The sequence below is a fragment of the Miscanthus floridulus genome, chromosome 5 (genome assembly GCF_019320115.1).
Source record: "Miscanthus floridulus cultivar M001 chromosome 5, ASM1932011v1, whole genome shotgun sequence".
Classification (NCBI taxonomy): domain Eukaryota; kingdom Viridiplantae; phylum Streptophyta; class Magnoliopsida; order Poales; family Poaceae; genus Miscanthus; species Miscanthus floridulus.
Window position 1 is genome coordinate 50751131 of NC_089584.1, and position 22919 is coordinate 50774049.

General features: G+C 44.0%; 1 protein-coding gene across 8 annotated transcripts; it reads left to right on the plus strand.

The window, feature by feature from the left end:
• Positions 1-550: 550 nt before the first annotated feature.
• On the plus strand, positions 551-7458 carry LOC136449957 (uncharacterized). Of its 8 annotated transcripts, none has more exons than XM_066450187.1 (8): positions 554-899; positions 982-1133; positions 1203-1284; positions 2091-2210; positions 2365-2455; positions 2609-2680; positions 6569-6801; positions 6932-7458. In XM_066450187.1, the coding sequence occupies exons 1-7, from the start codon at positions 678-680 to the stop codon at positions 6577-6579; spliced, it is 750 nt and encodes a 249-aa protein (XP_066306284.1). In that variant the 5' UTR covers positions 554-677; the 3' UTR covers positions 6580-6801; positions 6932-7458. The 8 variants fall into 8 exon arrangements, 7 of the variants coding, with proteins under 7 accessions (XP_066306284.1, XP_066306285.1, XP_066306289.1 ...); XM_066450188.1 differs by having other exon boundaries at positions 1221-1284; XM_066450192.1 differs by having other exon boundaries at positions 1013-1133.
• Positions 7459-22919: the final 15461 nt, after the last annotated feature.

Sequence of the window (22919 nt, forward strand, 5' to 3'; positions counted from 1 at the left end):
ACTAGGAACCTAATTGACGAATACGTAGACTAGGGGTACCCTAACCTTCTCAGTATTACAGCTTCATACACCACCAAGTTCATGCCCCGCTGAGTTCTCCAAGCCCTACTCGGACAGGGCAACTCGGTCTGTGAAGCCCAATCACCTGCAAGGGGCTCTGATGCCGAACATCTTGGAGCACCATTGCTCGGGGAGTTCCTATTCATGGAACAGGACCCCATGAAATTCAGAACTCGCCTAAGGAGAGATGCCCAAGCCTGTTTTTTTCATCTGCCAGAAGGGTCGTGAAAAACGGTTTTTAGCAACGAGACAGATTTTTTTTAGGGGCGGCTGGTGATGGAGCCGTCCCTACAGTGACGTGCTCGAAATCCACGAGACCAACCGCCCCTACAAATAAAACAGCAGGGGTGGCTGGTGATACGAGCCATCACTACAAATAGGTAGGATTTATAGGGACGGCTCAATCATCAGCCGCCCCCAATATTTTTATTTATAGGGGCGGCCGGTGATTGAACCGCCCCTGAAATGCCCCAGGTACGGTCTATCCGTCCGAAATATCTACTGCCTCCTCTCTCAGTCTCGACTCCCTCTCTCTCTCCCTCGCTCTCCCTCTCCTCCGACTCTCCGAGCCCCTCCGTCTCTCCCCCACGCCGCCCCTCCCTCTCCCCCACGTGGTGATGGGACCTCCCTCTCCAGCGGAGGCGCACGGCGTCGCACCCCTCTCTTCTCCGCGCGGCGGCACTCGGCGGCGCACCCTAGGGTGGCGGGGGTTCTGCCGGGTGGGACGAGGAGTCCGTCCTCGCCGCGATGGTCGTCGAGGACACCCCCATCCGCGAGTCCCATCGCAAGAGGCGGGCCTCCACCTCCTCCGCCGGTGGCAGCGCCGGATCGAGCACCAAGTACGGCGGCCGACCCGCCTAATTCTTTTCCTGCTCGGGTTCTCGCCGGTACGGCGGAGCAATAGCCCTTCTTTTACACCAGTCTGTTGTTTTTCTTCGTTTCTCCCGTTCAGCTCGCCTATACGTTCGATTCGGCCATTTTCTGCATCAACGGGGCCAAGTGACCACCGGCGCCGCCGCCCTACTCCCAGCTGCCCAGGTCCCTTCGCCGACGACGAGCGCCCACCACAGCAGGTACTCTTTCCCCCCTCTCTCCCCTTCCTTCTCTGCAAAACTGAGCACCCAGCCCCGAACCCTATCCAGATCTGATCTAATCACAAGTCTAAGTGTATGCATGTGGCTTCGCGCGCTCGGCTCCGGTCACCCGTCGATCCACGCAACCATGGTAAGCGAGCCTCATCTCGTCTGGTTAAGTACGCGGATCTAGGTGCAATCTCTGTAGCGGTGGGGGTTCCTGAGAGCGTAGATTTGCGTGGAATTTTTTTTGATTGGAGCTTGTGCTCTGTGGGCAGCTGCATCCCAATCGTGATTCTTCTTTCGCTGAATTAGTTGACTGTAATTCGTACTCCTGAGTTGAAGACTGAAGTGATGTGCTGGGGTAATTCTGTTGTGAATCTAATCGCGATATCAGTCTTCTAGGTGAAGATGTTTAGCTGTCAAATGCAATATTTGAGATGTGCTTTTAAAACTGTGGAAGTATTGATACGGCTAGAAAGTAGAAACTACTACTTACAAACTTAAGAGTCGGAGATGCTGATTACCTACTGCTTACGAGCTAAGAGTTAGATATGCTGATTACCTGGGGATTTGCTTGGGTTGGAAGTATTTACGAAGCTGGAAAGTCATGTTTTGCAAGGTTTATTGTTTCCCAATATCAATATACATCTAGATGCTAATCTAGTTTTAATCCTTGAAATGATTGACTTGATTAGTATACTGAGATTGATTTGCTGTTGAATGGCTTCTATCCGTTTTTTCGCTCAACACAATTTCGTAGTATAAATCCACAGACAGGCTATTTATTCATACTGCATTGTGCTCAATTAGTATGGCCTTTTGGTCCTCTTAGGCTCTTAAAATTAGAACATGAGGTGAACTCAGGTTCACTCGTTGTGCATGGTGAAATTGTTTCTGGAGGCTGTCAACATGACAATAAGTTCAATCTAATCTGATAGTCATATATGTTTGCAGTTGAGGAGGAAGACCAGGGAGCCCAAGGAGGAGAACATTACCCTTGGACCCACTGTCCGTGAAGGAGAGTTTGTCTTTGGTGTTGCTCACATCTTTGCATCCTTCAATGACACCTTCATTGTAAGTGCCGATTCTGTTTTATTTGCAATCCTAGAAAATTACATTGATTGCTGATTCTGTTTTATATGGAGAGTGTGTATTTCCATATTTCATTTGCAATCTTAGAAATCAACATTGATTGCTGATTCTGTTTTTATTAAATCTGTATTCTTAGTCATCTGCAGTGCAATCGGGTAAAAAGATCATGCAATATGGGAATTCATTGGATAGTGGAGAAAGTAACTGCCTGATAACTCGCCTTCTTGGTCAGTTGCAGTTCTTCCAACATTCTTTGTTCAAATCCATACCTATTTGAGGACCTTATGGCATCACTTTCTCTTTTTGGTTAGTACTGGTTAAGTACAAAAGATGCATGTTTGTAACTTTGCTGATCGATTATCGTTTTGGGTTGTTTGTAGCAAGAACTTTTTGGACGTGGAAAACTAGTTATGCTAAGGACTTGCAACCAACTTCTTCGCAGACTATCGAAGGTTAGGTTCAGTTGTTTTGTTGTGTCTACTCTTTGAAGTTTAGATTTACTGTTGTTCCCACATTTCATCTTGGTTAAGTGGCCATTTTGTTAGCCAGCTGATTACCCTTAGTTATCATGTATGTAAAAAGAATACCCCCCCCCCCCCCCCCCCCCCCACACACACACACACAAAAAAAAAAAAACACTAAGAGGAACTATGTGCCATTGCCAATAAGGAGAACTAGACACCAAAATTGAAGTAAAAAAGGACACGAACCTGGGTGGTAGGCGTACCAACTGAGCTCGGCTCAGTTCCTAGGACATTTCCATTTTCTTTCGTTCAAAAGAAAGGCTTTGTGTTCGAGAAAAAAGAAAGGCTTTGCTTTCCATTTGTGGTTAGTGTTTGCAGCCTGTACACAAGCAATATGTCATCTCATCTGGTGCTGCTGTTTATGCTGGTGGAGACAATTAGGCTTACCGAGTCATTGTCTTGTACATTCTCAAGAATTGTTGCGGTGTGTCTTGTTCTCTCTTGTGTTACTTGCATCAAGCGAAGATTGGTTTTCACAATACTTTTCATATACCTATGTGCAGTCTCATAGTTTAAATGAACAGCAAGCACAATAATTTGCACCGTGTATTATCATGGAATATTTGTTATAATCTGGTATAAATAAATGTTCTGGTCGAATTTGAATTGTAAATTTATTTTTTTTGGCGGAAAAACAATTTGTAGGGGCGGTTGGTACTGTAGCCGCCCCTACAAATCGATTTGTAGGGGTGGCTACAGTACCAACCGCCCCTACAAATCGATTTGTAGGGGCGGCTGGTAACACCAGCCGGCCCTACAAATTGATTTGTAAGAGCGGTCTGGGAACCGCCCCTACAAATACATGATTTGTAGAGACCCTTGCGTAGGGGCGGCTGGGCAAACCGCTCCTACAAACGGTATTCACCCGCCCCTACAAAACCTTATTTATGTAGTGAAAGGGCCATTGTACCACACAATTCCATGACATGACGAGCACTACCCATGCACACTATAGAAGGATTCATGTCCCAAACATTGCCATCCCTGTATGAAATAGGAGATAGGGACAAGCCTTACTTACCACTACGATAGGGATACCTTGACTAGATGATTGATGCCTGATATGGGGGCACTGCCACCTCGATGTTCCGCCTCAAGTACACATACAATGGATATGACACCGCTGAAGTAGATAAGGATGATCAAAAGACTCATGCGGGACACACCCGTGGAAGTACCCCCACTATATTTTTGTAACCCTACCCCTTACCAAGGTACATGGGGAGGCAGGGGCTTCTTTTCTCAATGGGAAACCTAGACCCATTCTGGCAATTCTAGGCTCTCTAAACACCCCTCTTTCATAATTCTCAACACCTAAACCTCTCATTTGTAACCCCTGCTACAAACCTCGGGCCCTCGAGCCTAGGAACACGAATGAACACACCTCACTTGACATAGGGCACGTTGCCTGAACTAGTATAATTCCTAGGTCCTCAAGTGCCAAGCCAGCCATGCTATACGCACAACTATAAATTTACCTGTCGGTGGTATAAAACTTCGAGACCAATGGCGTTGCAAAACTTAGGTGACACTTTAGAGGTTGTTTAGGTCCCCCTTTATAACTTAATTAATTGTGTTATAGCCCATGACCTTGGCCACTAGTGTCTTCCTCGTTCCCCTTGTTTTTGTTTCCTTGTATCCTTGGAGGAGCCTACTATGTATGGTAATTCTACGATAGTTGGTTGGCGTAATCGAGAAGTTATCTATATGTAGAAGACAAACAAGCATATCATGTTAATTGTTAATTAATTCACATCACCGTGTACATATAGATCTTGTTGCATTGCATATTTTTATAAACCATACCTCATCCTCTGATTGTAATCTAGATCAACCTTGAGGGATTTTTTACATTATAGCTTAAACATATTCTCCTCAAGTATGCCACTTGGATTATTTGGACACATAATAGTTTATTAATTCACAGAAGTCACTTCAATTTTTGATCCAACAAGTATTTGATACTTGGCATTGCATGACTCATCCTTGGTGTCTAGCATAAATACTTGCTTCTTCGTTCATCTTAGACTTGGCCTCTCGATCGCCAAGCCGTCACTTGTGCTTTACCTGTACTTAGTATCTCAAAAGCCAAAACCATTTCACATTATGTGACTAAAATAAATTTGAGTATCCTACAATTATATAGACAAGCTTATTTTATCCCATCCAAGACCGCGTTGCAAATTTAGGGCTTCGCCAAAGCCTCTAGGCCCGGAATGAACGAGTTGTGAAGCTCTGTTTTTGTTAAACAAATTGAAAATGCTCCTGCCCGGGCGTCCGGACGGTTTTTCCTATCAGGCACTATTTTAATTGGATCCAGCGGATACAGATGCTCCAACAGTCTCTACCTGACATATTTCTCACCCACACCGCTGCTCGTTTTCCCGATGCGGCACTGGGGTGGGGTGTTTGTGGTTGGCAGCGCCATGCTTGCCTGTCTCCATCGCCACTGACCGCCTTTCATCACTACCTCGTCTTCTTCCTCCCTCGCGGCCCTGCCTGCCCGTGCCCACCAGCAGCAGCCACACAGGCGGGCAGGCGCCGGGCGCCGCGTGTGGCCAGGCGGCTAGGAAAGGTGGTCGTCGCTTGCCGGGCCCAGGCTAGGCACAGGCGCAGCTGGCCGCTGCCAGGCCACACCACCATCCTTGGTCACTGGCTTGCTGGAATCGGCCGTTCCCCTGCTCTGTGTTGCGTCGTATGGAAGAAGGGTGAAATCGCAACCATTAATCTCTATTGCTACTAGTCCGATTATCCGATACAGTCATTAGACGCTACTCCCTGCATCTGTAATACACTGCATTCTAGTGATTCGATCTAAGACAAAGTAAAGAAGAGTATAATAAAGTATGTATCCCTGACTTGATTTCCTGACCTATTAAAACCCCGCATATATATTTCGCATGATTAAAGGGTGTACTAAAAGGAATAGAAGCATTCATAGGGGTGCATATGCATGTATGTATGAGTATCTCCATCTATTGTGATTAAAAAATTATATACATGCTCTTTGTTTCCTTGTACAAAGAAAATGACAAGTATAAAGAATTCTTTTTACCTCCGGTCAATCATCTCTAGCCACCGGTACTGCCTGGTGCATGCCTATATCAAGTGACATCAAAAACACTTTACAATAAATTGCAAAAGGGAGCTGAAAACAAAAAAATTAAAGTGTCATTCTATCCGCTTGGTTCACCTACCGCCATCCATATCCTTTTTTCCTCCCAAATACTGAGCCGATCCTCCATTCCTATATATAAGAAGAAGCCAACAACCCTTACTCCGAAATTAACAAATCATTCGAACAATAAAAAGAGTACTCCCTCCGTACCAGTAATTCAAGTCGTTTTGTACATCAACGCGATCTCCAAAGCATAACTTTGACTTCTTATTTTATAAAAATATTTATTGAAAAGTGATATATGTATATTTTTATGAAAGTTATTATTTATATTCCTAATATTTGACACAAACCTTGTCTAAAACGACTTGAATTACTAGTATGGAGGGTGTAGACATGTAAATTGATGATCCCAACTCAGTGCCAATCAAAGAAGACGAAGATGAAACACTTTATCAAAGAAGATGAAGATGGAACACCTGATCTAATAAATCTATGTGCTAGTGTCCAAGATGGAGAATTCCATCAAGGATATATGACTATAAATAATGCACAGAATCTAACTCCGAGTTAGGGCCTATCAAAACTGCATATGTGCACATGCTACTAATCTACTATTCATATATCAATAATAACATCGTCAAGTTGCTTTGGCCTCTAAAGTGTGAAGCTAACAACGCTGCCTTGTGTTTTTGTAGGTTGCAATTGAATTTCCGTACATCCTGGTCCAGACTTTGATATACAGCATACTAGTCTATTCGATGATGGGATTTGAGTGGGTTGCTGCCAAGTTCTTTTGGTACTTGATCTTCATGTACTTCACACTTTTGTATTTCACATTCCCGAATGATGGCAATAGGATTGACACCTAACGAGACTGTAGCATCTGTCGTGTCATCCACAATCTACAATGCATGGAACCTCTTCTCAGGTATCTCATCCCTCGACCTGTAAGTTACTCTCCCATTGTATATCATTTTTCTTGTCATTACCTGTTGGTTTCGGAATTTAAACATGTCGTTTTTTGTTATAACTTGCACATTCAACCCTTATTTCGTCAGAAAATTCCTATTTGGTGGAGATGGTTCTGTTGGATTTGCCCAGTCGCATGGACATTATATGGATTGGTTGCCTCCCAATATGATGATATCCAAACCAAGATTGATGGCAGAGACCAAACTACAGCACAGTTCGTTACAGAGTAAAGGCTTCCATCGTGACCTGCTATGGGTTGTTGCATTGCTGCATATCCTGATCACTGTGGCCTTTGCACTTATGTTGAGCTTTGCAATCATGAAGTTCAATTTCCAGAGGAGATGAGGAAGACGTCATAACATACCATTCGTTGCAATGTACAACATCTGCTTTCAATGGCTTAAACTAAGCATCTGTCCTGTAAATGATTCATGTTTTTGTTTTGCCATCTTGAGTGTCTACATATGTATCATCACTAATCAGTAGTTCATAGGAATTGTAATTTAGTCTAATCACTTCTGCCTCTTGGCAAGCTATAGCTGATCTTTGTCAGAGGAACCAAGTGCAATGGTTTGTACAATGATTCATGCAAAGGAGTATTTGGATGGTCACATATTTTGTAGACTTGTGCGTGTATATAGCAAGCATATCTTTTTTTTTGGTCTCCTTGAAATGATTCGATGCAACCACAAAAAAATAGGATATCACGTGTTTATATATCTACTATAAACATTAGGATAGCACATGTTCGTGTCCACTAAACTGTTCTTGAAACAAAGTATATAAAAAAGCATCTTGTTTGGAAGCAAGTTTTTTTGGTTCAAAACCACATACACTATCATTTTTCCCAACGGAACGTAGAAACGTTGCTTGGATGGTTGGTAAGACTTTTTTTTGTGCAACCGGCGGTTTGGTCCTATATGGCTGGGAAAATAAAATTGTGTCCAGACATCCCATTATTTTTCTGACGCTTATCGGGAGGACGGAGGCATTCTCCCATCTGATGAAGGGGCGGCCACACCTCACGACTCCCGCGTCATCCCCTCGCCACGTGCGTTGACGCTGCTGCGGCAAGTACCGGCAGCACGACAACGGCCATAACAACCCTGCCCCCTCGTCAACGTTCTTCCCGACCTCCATCGCCACCTTTCCCTTATCCTCATCAGCGCTGCCGCGGCCCATGGGAAGGACCCATCCACGTGCAGCAGCTCGGGAGGGAACTGGCGACGAGGAGAACAACAGAAGGAGGTGGAGTGCAGCTAAGAAGAGGTGATTCTGTTCACGACGTTGAAAGATCCTCGTTTGGTCTTGGTAATTGAGTGACAATCTAGGTGGACTAATGTGTGGTTAAGTGATTTACACAGGAGATTAGTCCACAAGAACACTTGTGTGAGCAACTCATGCCATAGAGGTGAAATGGCTTGGATATGTTGCATAGCTCACACATGTGATGATGGAGCTAATTGCACATGAGTCATGACATGGAGTCATGTGACTAAGGTGGAGAAGATCAAGACAAAACTTGGCTTGACGGACCGGTTGCAAGAGTGAAGGGCAAGTCGTGAACTTGGCACCGATGGACCGATGCAATGGTGAAGAGCAAGTGAGGTCAAGATCGATGAACCAATACGATCACGTGATGATACGAAGTGGATCATATCATTTGTGATTATGTTGGTGCATGTGTTGCATCGACATCAAAGGAGATAAAATGGAATGCACAAGACAAATGTATAACCTATAGGGCATTTTATTTCACCGGTCATAGGTGTGTAGAGAAGTTTATGACCGGGTTTAGGATAGATGGCCGTACTATCAAGAGGGGCAAAATTGTTTGCATATCGGTCATCTAGTGCCACTCGAGTGATCTAACTTTGCATCATTGCTAGGATCGAGTGGTTTGGTGAATTGAATGACTAATCCTTTGAAAAACATTTGTGAAAAGCTAACACACATGCACAACATGGTGATCACTTGGTGGTGTTGGCACATTTGCAAAGGAGAAGTTGTTGGTGTTGAAGCGGATCAAGTTGGAGAGGAAAAGGAGATGAAAAGGGCTAGTTATGGTTGTCCGGGGCTCGAAAGTTGCAACCTAACTCGTAGCCAAATCACAGCCATTATAGAGGGTGGCACCGCCCTTTCCGGTGGCCAAAAAGTGGGCACCACCACCCCTAGGATGGTGCCTAAAAAGAGCAGCAGCACCCTTTCGTATTTCGGACATAACTCCTATGCTCTGAACTTCGATTTCGATGATCTAGGACTTTTCAGAAAGCAAACGAATAGTTCTTTAGCCTTGAAGTGAAGGATTTCAATTTGGAGCAAGTTAGGGTCACCGGAATGTCCGGTGACCATAGCGGTGTGGCACCGCGCCTTTTTTCTAGAGAGGAGGGAAACTCATTGGGGGGCACCGCCAATCCTAGGGCGGTGCACCGCCCCCCTATTTTTGGTGCTAGGGTGTGGTAGAATTGACCAATTTATAAGAGCACATATACAATGGCAACCACCAAAGCGATCGCATTGTCATACTTGAGCCCATATAAACCCGGTAGTCCATCGAGTATCATGAAGGATCTCGAATAATCCAACACACAACTAAGATCGTACATGATTCAACGTACATGCCACATGTTACATAAAGTTCACAATTACATCACCATATATCAGAGTACGAAAGGAGTTATTACAACCCAAGTTCAAATAAAGTAGTAGAGGAAGCAAAGATAGTTTTTAAACTAACATCTCACACCATTGTTCAAATACTTGCTAGTGTACGATCACGACCCACAAAAGCATCATAGAGGAGATAATGAGAAGTGCCTTGTCCATGGTCTACTCCTTGTCCACAGTGGGACAGAAGCAGTTCTTACAGTATCCGTGATAGATTGTGTTATCTGCAACAAGTGGAAATAAACCCTGAGTATGAGAAAGTACTCAGCTAGACTTACCCGTCATAAACTAAAAATAAAATGACACCAAGGATCATGCAAGGCTTTATAAGTGGAGTAGGCTTGACAATATTTTGCGTAAAAGTGAAAGTAATATATATTTTGATCTGACCAGTTATTACAGCAACAAGTTATACCTATTAAAATTAAGCATGTCTAGGTTGGCACCTGTACTAGAGCAATCACTTGATTTAAGGTGAAGCAAACAATAGTACCATATTCGGTGTAATATTTGCACGTTCCTCTTAACCATCATATTCCATCAAGTTAGTACAATGGAGAAGCTCAGTCAAGTTTCTCACTATCCGGGGAGATAGCGATTCGAATCGATTGCAACCAGCTGGGTAGTTATTCCTAATACAAACCCAGACATACCTGTGCCAAGGTAGTCTTAGGTCACATTTGGTACAACTCAGGTACACATTTCGTGGGTTCGATCAATGCCGCACCCCCAGGGACACTACCGGATGCTAGGTCAATTAGGACTCTAACCTGCCCTTGGCCTCACACTGGCTCTCCGCACATCCTTGCTACCTCCTGTGTGTGCACTCTAACAAAATGAGGCCCGACCTGAGTTGAGCTACTCGGCTTAGTGGTCAGAATGAGTTATCCGGCCAGCTAAGTGAGAGGCATGTGTTTAAAATGACAAGAGGGCCTCCAACGATGCGGTCCTTAATCGGCACAGATGGAATCACAAGAGTCAACCTATACATAGACTCCTCCCGACCTCTAGTTACATTATTCCATGGTTTTTTCCACGATAGCAAATATAGTCAACCGTGCTTTGGTATCCACCTATATCTTGCAGGTGACAGAAAATCATCTGACTTCTACCGAGCTAAGCATGTCTAAGCATATATTCGATCCTAGACCTATACAGGGTTCAATGTATATGTCTGGACAAGAAAATTATATGCATCAAGAGTTTCCAATTAACTCCTATAACCTAATGCATCAAACAAAAAGGGACTCAAGTTAATATTTGTAAAACATAGTAGGCTTAGAATGCTCTAGGGCTTGCCTTTCAAGAAAAAAGGTGGGTCTATGGTCAGGGCACTCTAGTAGTTCTTTGGGAGCTTGCTCCTCACTTTTAAGAGCTACCTCCTGTGGTGCCTCTTGATTCTTCTCCTTTTCAGCCTCGAACTCCAAGAGGGTGATTCTTTTGGGCGATCCTATATGCATGAGCACGAAATAAGATATCATGGATGCATAGGTAATGACATGGATGATATGATATGATGAAATGCATAATCATAATTGTCTTTAACAGCAAGTCATTAGGGTGATAACAAGATTAACTTTCTTTTACTGAGTAGGTGCATAACTCTGCTCTAGTAATTAAACAAACTTCCATTAAAGCATTTTCTGGACTACAAGATAACAGTCACTTGTTTGATCATAACTAGAGTTTTACACACCCAAACAAAGTGATTGTAGACTTTTTGAAAAGCTTATAAAATTATCTACAACTTTGTTAATAACAAGTTTCATAGAAAAGGTCATTATTTTCATGAAGTTGTTACCACAACAGAAACAACACATGCAACCATTCTATTGAATTATAGAGACCTAATTAACTAGTTGCCTATAACTAATCAATTCAAAGCACAACTACTAATATCAACAGATCACATGCATCACATAAAACCTCATGGTTAAGCCCAAATAATTCATTTATTAATTTCCTTATACAATAGGGTGATTTAGAGGATAAATACTTTCAATGCCCAATAAATCCTGAGAAAATTATAGTAGCCTACATATAACTCCAATAGTTTACTGTACAAATTTCATGCTATTTGTATAAGCACAGCAACCCCTACAAAAATGACAAGTTGCATAGGCTTATTTTAGTAAAAAAATAGTTTAGCCTAGTGAAAAGTGTCAAACAATAGATTTCATATTTTTTTATTTCCATCCTAGCATAAGAACACTGTGTAAAAATTTTCATGCTCATAAGTTATGTATAATTACCCCAATTAATTTTACCAGAAACTAGCAATTAATCAAGGTTAAATAGAAAGACCATATTTCAATTATGCCTACTGTAGTTTTAGTATTTTTTCTATCTAGAGCATGTTAACACAAGACCAACAAAATTAAAATCATATTTTTAGCACTTCCTTAGCTCAAGTTATGCATTTTACAAGATAGAAACTATTTTAAAAACACTTAAATAGCTTAATTTAATTCCCCCAGAAAATTACCCCAAAGAGTAGGTTTCATATTTTTATCAAATAGTACACTTCATGATGAAACTAACAACATTTGGATCACCCATTTTGATACTCCTAACTCCATATATGAATTTTTGAAGTTTGTATTCAAATCTATGAAAATAAATAAAGAAAAACATTAAAAAACCCTGAAATCCACTACATATACACGGTCCGGTGCACCCACTGTGACTGACAGTCTGGTCCCACGGGTCAATGGACCCCACTTGATAGGCACACAGAGCAGGGCATGACGGTTGACTGGCCACAGCTCGTCGACGGTGAGGTCACCACCGATGTGCTCCCCTTGACACCCCACGTTGATTGGTACCCATGATTGGCTCAAAGGCGTGCTGGGGCAAGCTCGACGGCGGCCATGGCGGCACGACGATGATGCGCTATGATGCTCTAGCCGACTCTGGCCATGATAGACTAAGGCCAGCTCGGCTATGGTTTCATGGTGACCTAGCGCACCTAGTGGGTGTAGATTAGGGTAGGTAACGGCGCTGGAGAGGCACGGTCGCATGCATGGCGGCATGGTGGTGCGAGCGTGGCGATGGTGAGGTCACCGTTTCAACTAGACGGCTTGTGGTGGTGAGTCTCCATCTTTAGGGAAGGTGCTAAGGTTCCTAGCGACACTAAAACAAGCACAAGTGGGAGGAAAGGGAGGTTGGCTAGGGCTGGCCACGACAAGCTTGAGCTCATAGCCATGGAGGACGCACACGGCGTGGATGCATTCTCGCATGGTAGTGGCGGTAGCAGTTAAACGGGCTACGTCGTGAGCTTCTGTGACCTAAAGCAAGGTAGGTGAGTAGTGGAGATGGTTGGCCATGGGTGAGCTTGAGGTCAGCAGCGCACCATGGCCTTGGCGGTGATGGCAACGTGTGATGTGGCCTCACCTGGGCTCTGTGGTAGAACCGCCCGAAATAGCATACTTAAGGAGGCACTCATCTTCCACTAGACACTAAGCACCTCGAAAGCAGGCTACAACGAGCGGTGTCCATCGGGTACACCCCGAGGGAGAACCCGAAAGATCCACATTTTTCCCAAGGATCCAATAATGAGAACGAGTTACAATACCAGTTCATTTTATATATCAGAGTTTCTTAAAAAGTATATTATTACAATACCAAATAGCAGAGTGCAGAATGATAACAACGGAATTTAAGAATAACATCTAGCGGTAGGGGCGAGGATTCCGTCTGAGCCCACCAGAAGGATCCTCCACACAAAGATACTCTTCAAGCATCACCTGCAATAGGGGTAAATGAACCCTGAGTACACAATGTACTCGCAAGACTTATCCGACTAGTGGGAATAATTTCCCGACTCCAAGGAATATGATAGGCTTTATGGTTTGCTGGTTTTCTCCAGCAGAAAGCAATACTAATAGTGAGTCCTTATTTAAGTATTATTATTAATAGCCATATTAAGTTATCATCTAGCCACTCTATATAAGCACCTGTTCTATTTTCAAGCAAGAGTTGAGCAATCAGTTATATTTTTCTCCTTTCCACTTTCAGTTCTTACTACGGTGCTAAACCGCAGACAAGTCGTACCGGATTTCCTAGTGATTCGCGAATCAATGTGCCCAGCTGGGTGCCCCAAAACACATGCCCCGCTTGTACCCTAGGCACAAGTAGGACCAACCCATCACTCTCCTGTCCCGGGTGTCCTGGTCCCGTCCAAACTTAGACTCCAAGCCCCCACATCCTGAGTCCTGGACTCCATGTGGTGCAAGGACCTCCACCATCCCCGCCTCCAATCAATCGGTCTGGAAAGAGCCGGATCCGTGACAAGAGAACAACAAGTCTTCCTGCGCCTATACCCAAGTATGCGCTCGGGACAATAAATCTGTGACTTGCCTAGAGCCATATGCAACGACCGATCCTTAATCGACATGGATAGGGAAAAGTGTAACCGAGTCATGCCCTGTTGTCCGTAGGACACCACCCCTCACACTCACCAATACTCAATCCATATCCCTGCCCGGTCACCATTTTCTTTCCACCATTTTATCACGAGTGTTCATATTTTATCACCTATTTGCGAGTAACGGCATGTTACTCACGCTATCGGTATCCTGAGCATAGCAGCTACTCGGCCTGTACTAGTATGACTCATGGGTAAGTATGTTTATGCAGGTAGTTTCCATAAAATGCCTGTAACTTAAATGCACATCACGTATATATATTCAATGATCATAAAAATATAGGTTATGTTCCGGGGCTTGCCTTGGGCAAGCGCTGGGTCAGTAGGGTCAGCACCAACAGGCTCTTGGGCTTCCTCCTGTGTGAAGATCTCCTCCTCATACTCCTCAATCACCTCGTCGTACTCCGGCTCGCCGACAGGCACGAAGTCTACCAGTTCGTGCTCTACATGAATTGATGATGCAATGATTAATAATATGACAACAGCAACTCTTAACCCAAAAGTACATCTATTAAACTACTAAGTGAGGTCTACCCACTAAAGGCTAAGCTACGTACCATCACCCCTAAAAAGTATGAAACATAACATACATCCTTATAGCAACTACATGTATTGTTACTCCTAATACCGATTTAATCGGGTTACGATAAAACAAGAGTAATAGTTATTTTATTTAACATCCCATTCTATGGCTACAAAATTTATAGCAAGTACATAACAACTTGGTGGACCTACTGTAAAAGTTTTGCGGCTATATCCATCACCAATTATCAACAAATATTCCTACAATTATTCACCTACCAAGTATTCGTTCTCTAGTTTTGAATTTATCACCCAATACTCGCCATAGCTAACTGGAATCCAACTAAACTATCCAGTAGACGATATTTCTGTGAACCTAACAAAATTAGTCTCACTATTTTAGGACAACTACGCAATTTACTATGATTTATCGAAGTTCAATTCATAACAAAAATAAATAAACATTTCTTATTTACTGGAATTAAGGAAACCGAATCCTACCCTTCGGTCCAACTCGCGCTGGCTCGGCCCACGCCGTTTTCCCACCCGCGCGTGCCAGCAGGCCTCGGTGTGGCCCAACACCGATGGCCCAACGCAGGACCGCGCGTGCCTGGCGCAATCGCGAATAAGCCCTCGATCTATTCGGTATTCATAGCGAGCTCCAAGACACTATTCCCCTAGTCTACGTCTTTACAACCACACCCTCCCCTTTCTTCTTCTTCACCACGGTGACATCCCCTAGTAGTCGTGCATGCGGTGGCACGACGCCGCGGGCACCGAGCGACCACGCCGGCGCCACCCGAGCCTCCCTGGCCTAGCTAAGGGGCCGATGGTTACCTTGAAGACAACACACAACGACTGGGGGTGACGTGGCGAGCAGAGGCGCTGTCTTGAGCCCCCTTCCCGATGGTGGCCCCTTTCCTACGATGGCGGGTGTGTTCCCGTGAGTGACAGCAAAGACGACACAGGCAACTAAGCTAGCGAGCTCAAGGGACTACCTAGGGATACCTTCGCGTTGACGATACGGTTGGAGATGGCCCAAGCAAAGCTGACCGCGTGCACACCGACCCTGCGATGGTGCCCGGTGATGGCACGGCCGTGTCGGTGATGGCTGGACTGCAACAATACTGTGACCGAGGTGTGCAGGGTACTTAGGAGGGTAAGGCTAGGCTAGTGGTGCACTGAATCGCCCCGAGGTGCCTTGGTTGTGCGGCTAGCCTATGGTGCAGACCACTCCGGTCTTATGGACCCGACGGCGTGGCAGTTCAAAATTGGAGTAAGGACGGAGCTACAGGCGACGATGTGGGGTCAGTAGGGCTACAGGCTGCCTAGCGGAGTCGAAGACGTGCTCAATTTGAAACAAGGCACTGCTGCCACAGCAAATTTGAAGGAGCCACCCCAGCGGCCTTGGAGATAGCGGAGGTAGGGGGTCCTGGCACGGCATGGCTCGGTCTAGCTACGGTTGTCAATGCAACAAACAAATGCGTGCCACGATGGGGGACAGTAGGACATGCCCCAGGTGACTGTCTGCACGGCCGTGGCTACAAGCTGACGAGGCTCGACATGGCGTCGCAACGGGTAGCGCTAGATAAGGAAACACAATGTGAGTGACACGGAGGTGATGGTGGAGCAGGCTATTGTCCTATGCGCAAGCAGCCAAGGGGAGTCAATGGAGCAGTGCCGGCTTGGCCGCTAGTGGCATGTAGCGTGTGACCTGATGCGCCTCCGGCCAAAGCAGGCCAGGACAAGGTGCGACAGAGCTTGGCCGGCGTCCTAGGCGCAGTGCATCAGTCGGCGAGGTGACCTGCATGCCAGCGAGTGTAGCAAGCAGCCAAGGTAGTAGCACAGGGCCTGCTCGCGTCGCATTCACGGCGGCATGAAGACGTGGCCTACGCCTCGGCGCATTGGGCGAGCTAGCCGCAGTGGCAGGCGAGCAGCAGTGGTGGTCATGGCTAGCAGCGGAGGCAGATGGCCTTGGCGCGCAGCGCAAGGGCCATGCGCATGCACAGGCGTGGCGGTGGGGCGCAGCCGGCGTGGCAACGTGTGCAGCCTGCACGGCAGTGCACGCTAGCAAGCCAGCAGCGTGCCAGGCCATGTGGTGACCATGCCCAGGGCTAAGCTGTGCCGTGCACGCTTTCTAAAGCAGTTAGAAAACTTGTACGCAATGCTCCAAATGCTAAACTGATTTTTCGATGCGCACGAAGGTACTTAGGGCTATCGATCAGAGTCAAGATATCGTACCACTTCTTAAGCCGATCACTCCACAAATATTGCCAAAGGTGGCTTCGTCGACCTCTTCTAAAACTTACACGAACGACATCGATTCGAATGATTTCGTGTCGAATTCCAAATCTAACCTACGAGATGTACTAGATAGTTATCCTTGTCCTCGACCGCACATGTTTTATCGCCGTTCGCAAAATGTTTTATAACATTTTTGTTTTGGCAAGAATTCAATTAGAATACTAAACAATGTTATGTGACACGAAACATAACATTCGTTTTCTTGTTTCATATAAATGTTTCAATGCGGAACATTGATTTATAATTCATGTTATACACATATGCACATAAATGTGATGCTCATGCGATGTTTTAACAAAGCAGTACAATGTAACACCGAGGGTGTTACAGTCTCGAACGGCTAAAATGGTGGGTCGGGGAGGTAAAGGAGATGGTGGTGGAGTTGTGGGCGAGATGGATTGGTCAGAGGTGTGGCGTGGTGATGGCATGCGGGCATGGCAAAGGTGCATGATGGTGATGGTGGCGCGGCTCAGCTCTGGCGTATGCGAGCGAGAGAGTGAGAATGGGAGAGAGCAGCGGTGTCGCCCTCCCCGCCCTTTTCTCTCCCCTTTGGCCTAACTGACAGGCCCGACAACGGTGTACGGCCGTCAGATAGCGCGCCTGGCCTATGCGCGGTCGGCCACCGAGGCCATTTGAAATCGGCCGTCAGGCCTGATTTACTCGACTGACACGACGACTTTGAGCTCCTAGATCTCCTAATCCATGGTGATTTAGCAAAAACATCATTACTAAGAATTGTAGAGCTACAAAAGATCTACAACTTTGCTTGAATGATCTTGGTCTAATTCGAGCTGATTTACAAGTTACAATGCTCCAAAGTTGGTCACTTGAAACTATAAACAATTTTTTGACTTAGCAAAATTTGTAAGTCCTAAAACAGCATACTATGGCTTCTTGTGGGCCCTATTTGGCTATGTTAGGCACTGAATTAGCTCGTGACCCTTAAATAAAGTTTGTTACCCATGTCAAGAACTACAACTTTTATTAAGGGTACACTGCCATACAAACACTCTATGATATAGTTCAACTCTAGTCAAAGTAGTATCATGAAAAAATGAAGTTTTGAGTAAACTAGGACTTAGAAGCAAATTTGGCCCATGCCATGAATACAAACATTATTCCATTTTCTATCCTAGATGTGTCTAATGTGTTTTTGTGACCTCACAGTCATCTCTTGCATTGGTCACACATGATCACAAGCATATGCATGTATATAATCAACATCACATGTGATAAAGATAAGGTGGATGAAATGAAACTTCTTTTGCTCATGCTCATGAATGCTTGGATGATGCTTGTGCTCATGAAATGCAAGTGACAAATGCAATGCTTAACACTAGGGTGTTATAGCCCCTCCCTCCTTATAGAAATCTCGTCTTGAGATTTGAAAGACCTACCATTTTTCATAAAAGGCGGGATAAACCTCATGTAGATAATCCTCTCGTTCCCATGTGGCATCTTGTTCGCTGTGGTTATTCCACACCACTTTGTAGAACTTGATGACCTTGCTTCGGGTGACTCTTTCCATTTCTTCTAACACTTGTATTGGTTTTTCTTCATAAAGTCAAATCCGATTAGAGCTTAATATTGGTGGATTCATTAGCTTCATCAGGTACGCGAAGACACCTTCTTAGCTGAGAAACATGGAAGACATTGAAAATGGCTCGCATTTCTAGAGGTAACTAGAGCTTGTAGGCCACTCTTCCACTGCGCTCAATGATTTTGTATGGGCCTACATACTTAGGAGCAAGTTTCTTTTCACACCAAACCATTATACTCCCTTCATAGGCGATACCTTTAGGTATATGTAGTCTCCTACCTCAAACTCGATAGGCCTCCTTCTCTTGTCAGCATAGTTCTTTTGCCTATACTGAGTGGCTGTTTACACCAAAATTTGGAGAGAGAAATGTGGGAACTCGAAGCTTCCAAAATTGTGTCGATCAAGGAACCGATTACATAAGGATTGATATCAATTGATTCAGATGCGACTCTAGAATTGGATCGCTTTGGATGACGTCAGCAGATAGCGATGATGAGCTACGGTTGGCGTTGGGAAACTACATATCAGACTCTACAAAAAAAGAAAGATTAGGGTCCAAGTTATCTTAAATTAGGAATGTTTTCTTCTATGCCGAAGATTGTAATGAGTCATGCTCGAATAGGATTCATGTTTAGGCTTCAGGTATAAATACTGGACCCTAGCTATTATAAAGGACACACAATCAATCAAATACAAGTTACTTACTTTTTTGGCTTCGACCACCCCTTAGGAGTAGGAGTAGAGTAGATCTTGGTGAGTTCTTCAGCAAGTATGGCTACATCGATTCGGTTGATCTCCACTGCTTGTCTGTAAGTACTGTCATGGCTTATACTTCTATTCGTATGGCTACATCGATCTGGTCGACCTCCACTGTGACTCTGGTATAAGCTAGTTATCGACTCTTGTCTAGTTCAAGTAAGGCTGCATCGATCCGGTCGACCTCCACTGCTCGAACTAGTTTAAGGTCAAGTTATCGGCTCTATCTAAGGGTGGCGTTCCTTCAGATAGATTCATTAAGTTATCGATATTTCTTATTGCTTCCATTATTTATTTATTTACAACAATATCACTTCGCCCAATTGGGATTGAACTAGATCATCCTTATATCCTATTTAACCCATCGTTTGTCAATCCAAACTAATCTAATCTACATCTTAAACGATGAGTTATGTTTTATTGGTTGTTTTATGTCAATCTTGATTATGCATAGTGTGCGGTTAAGGCATGTTCTGTCTTGAATAGATCTGTTGGCAAACGAACATCGTTTCATGGCCTGTTATCACGGCCTATGTGATTCTGCCTCACACCCCACTGTTAGCACTGTGGAGTGGGGATCGTTACTTGGTAGATTTGTTCTTGATAGGGCGTGACCTTATGTAACACCCCAAAATTTGCCTCTTTTGAAAATAGGATTAAAATGATTTAATTCTGTATTTTTGTGCTCATGAAAACATAGGAAAATAAAAATTTTCATTAATTTAAAATTCATTATAGGGAGTAGCTACATGGATGTGCATACATGCCGGTGCATTTGTTTCTTTGTATTGTGTGGATTTGATTCAAATTGAAAATATGCCAAAATGTTTTTGAAGTTGGCTTTGAAGTAAAAGAAAAGAGAATTAGAAAATAAAAGAATTTAAAAAGTTATCAAATTTATTTTTGACAACTTATCAAAATTTCTCATTTATGTTTGAATTGAAAAGTGTATTTGAAATCCTATTCAAATTTGATTTGGTTTACATTGAATTTGGTTTTTAAAACAAATTAGAAAAAAGATTTGGAAAAAATGAAAAAAACTCTTCTCCCTCTCCCTCTCTTTTGGCCCAGCTGCCCGGCCCTCTCCCTGTCTCCCTCTTTCTCTCACTCTTTAGGGCTGAGGTTGGCGTGCAGGCCCACTGCTCCTCCTCCTCTGTTTTTTTATGTGGCCCGTTTTCTCCCGTAGCCCAGCTGCGCTGCCCCGCGGCCTACAACGCGCGCTGGCCCAATCCGTGTCAACGAGGCCGCTCGTAGGCACAAGCTACGTGCCTCTTCACTCTCTGACTGCTGGCCCTCGCCCTCGCTAATGCTGACATGTGGGCCATCCCTGTTAGACCCGTCCCTCTCCTTCCGCTCGTACCGGAGACGGACTTCGCCGTCAGTGAGTCCGTGCTCGCCCCGCCTCTTCTAGTTGCGTGCACCCCACGTCCTTCGGCCTCTTAAATACCGAGCCAAAGCTCGTGCCGCCCTCGCCAAACCCTAGAGCCGAGCTCTAGTGCCACCCTATGCTCTAGCTCCGTAGCCTTGGATCTGCCGTGTGGAGCTCGACGCCGCCAAGTCACCTCTGTGCTTTCTCTACCGTTGGGAACCCTCTAGGTGAGCTCGCCTCAACCTCCTCTCTCCTCTCGTGTCATATCCATCGAAAACCATGGCCCTAGGGTCATTTTTGAGGTTCGCCACAGAGCTCTATCGCCGGCAATGGCGCGCCGCCGTGTTTTTCCCTGTTTCGACCGGTCGTCGTCGCCTCCTTCACTGCCCGCTTCCATCTCGGCTATATAAATCTAATCCAACGGCCCAAAAGCAAAGATACCCCTTCGCTGTGAATTTTACAAAAAGACCCTTATAAATATTTGAGGCTAAACCCGCGGTCCATTGCGTCTTTTCCGATTTCGTTTTCTTCTTTTGAAAGCGTATTTTGTTTCGGTTAAGTCTAAAATACGTTTTCAGCTATTTACATAATTACCACTGATTTTGTTTTAGCCATAACTTCTCCGTTTTGACTCTGAATTGACCCATTCAAGTTGCGTTAGATTCATAGCGATGAGATCTACGCATTAGTAATAGTGTTTATCATGTCACTAATATTGGAATTTCATGGTTTGAATCATATCTTAAATAACAATTATGCAACTGGATTTTATAAATAAAATATGATTTGTTTCACCTTAGTTTTATAATTCAAATCTAAATTTGAATAAAATTATAATCTCTATAAAATATCTTATATATGTTTTATACCATTAAAACACATGAAGCTAATAGTTTTATATTTTCTCCTATGAGCAAATCTTTTGGTAGATGTATCTTTTTCACCGTAGCTCCAATTAGTGTGTTTTTTGCGTCTGTGTGTTCATATCGAGACGTAGATTCATTTCATAAACTTTTCATCTTGATTTTATGTTTGGTGTACTATTCTAATTTAGATCTATTGTTTTCTTCATGTATGATTGTATGGATGCTTGTGTGGTGCTTTATGATTTCGTCCAGTTGGTGAGATATACGTGGTGATCAAGAAGAAGAAGAAGAACGTTGAAGATTAAAGCTTACCAAAGGATTAGTGTTTAAGGCAAGTATAGCATGGGATCTTCCTTGTTGTCCTATTCACCTTTAATCACTTAATTCATATTGCATGTGTCTTCCTTGTTGCCAATAAGGATATTCTAGATATTTGTAGTTGTACCTTGATACCTATGGGGTATTGCATTGGGTAGTATGATGCTAGTGCTCAACTACAACCGTGATCTTGTAACTTGACTGATGTAATATGCAATAAACATTAAAAGATGCTTTTTAGCAACATGGAACAAGGGGGCTAGATCATTGGGCTATTTTTATGGTGCTCTAGATTTTTCTCCCTAAGGACTTATCTATAAATGATCATTTGGGAGTTACATTACAGCTGTGAGGGCTATATGGCTTTGGCTTTAGCTCAGTATGAGGACCTTTCTATCTTGTTAGTGGTTACCTTTATTGGCATAAGAATGGCTTACCGAATCGGGTATAGGATAGCCTCTACTCTTATGTGTATAGCCGTGATGGAATTGTGCCATTCGACAGGGGGGTTCCTATATCTGTTTGCCAAGTGAATCTAAAGGCCCTAACTTGCTAGACGAACCTTTGAAAGGCTTTATAGTGAACCCTGTCAACCTTCCTTGGTAGTGGGTCAAGAGGCTGATCAACTCGAGCGAAAGGGTAAATCATGACTCACAGTGAAAGTGTACAACCTCTACAGAGTGTAAAACTGGTATATCAGCCGTGCTCACGGTCACGAGCGGCCTTGGAACCCTTACGTAATAGATGATCACTAATGGTTAATGATGATGAACATGGATGATACTGATGATGACTATGCTCATTAATGATTACTGTTTATGCTATTCATTATTCATGTTTACATGATCATGTGTTTATATGGGCTTGTGGATAAACTTGTTGCTACTCAATTGCTAAAATTGTGATCATTAAAAGCTAATCGTAGTTAAACCAGTATCAACCTTTTGAGCCTCATGAACCCCATGTTATATTTGTTGAGTACGACATGTACTTACGCTTGCTTTATTTTTCACATATTTTGATAAACATCCCAGATGGGTACTAGATTGCTAGAGTTCGGAGGAATTAGGCTTGTGATCAACCAGTCAGTTGTCCCTGTGGATGTGGAGTCTTCACCTAAAGATCGGAGTTGTCTTTCCGCTATCTATACTCTAAGGTTATATTCTTTATACTAATACGTTATGTATTTAAGCATTGTCTATTGATATTACCCTTATTTGTAGCTATATGTGAGATTTGACTTCCTAGGCTCACATATGGTGCGTATCTGGTTTTGTTCATAAAACCGGGTGCTACAAAGTGGTAT

What these genes read in the sequence shown, in the direction of transcription:
- LOC136449957 (XM_066450185.1), top strand. Translation starts at nt 678, where the DNA reads ATGGGACCTCCCTCTCCAGCGGAGGCGCACGGCGTCGCACCCCTCTCT. An exon ending in AGCGCCGGATCGAGCACCAA is followed by an intron (nt 900 to 981) that starts GTACGGCGGCCG and finishes CTTTTACACCAG; the next exon opens with TCTGTTGTTTTTCTTCGTTT. An exon ending in CCTTCAATGACACCTTCATT is followed by an intron (nt 2,211 to 2,364) that starts GTAAGTGCCGAT and finishes CTGTATTCTTAG; the next exon opens with TCATCTGCAGTGCAATCGGG.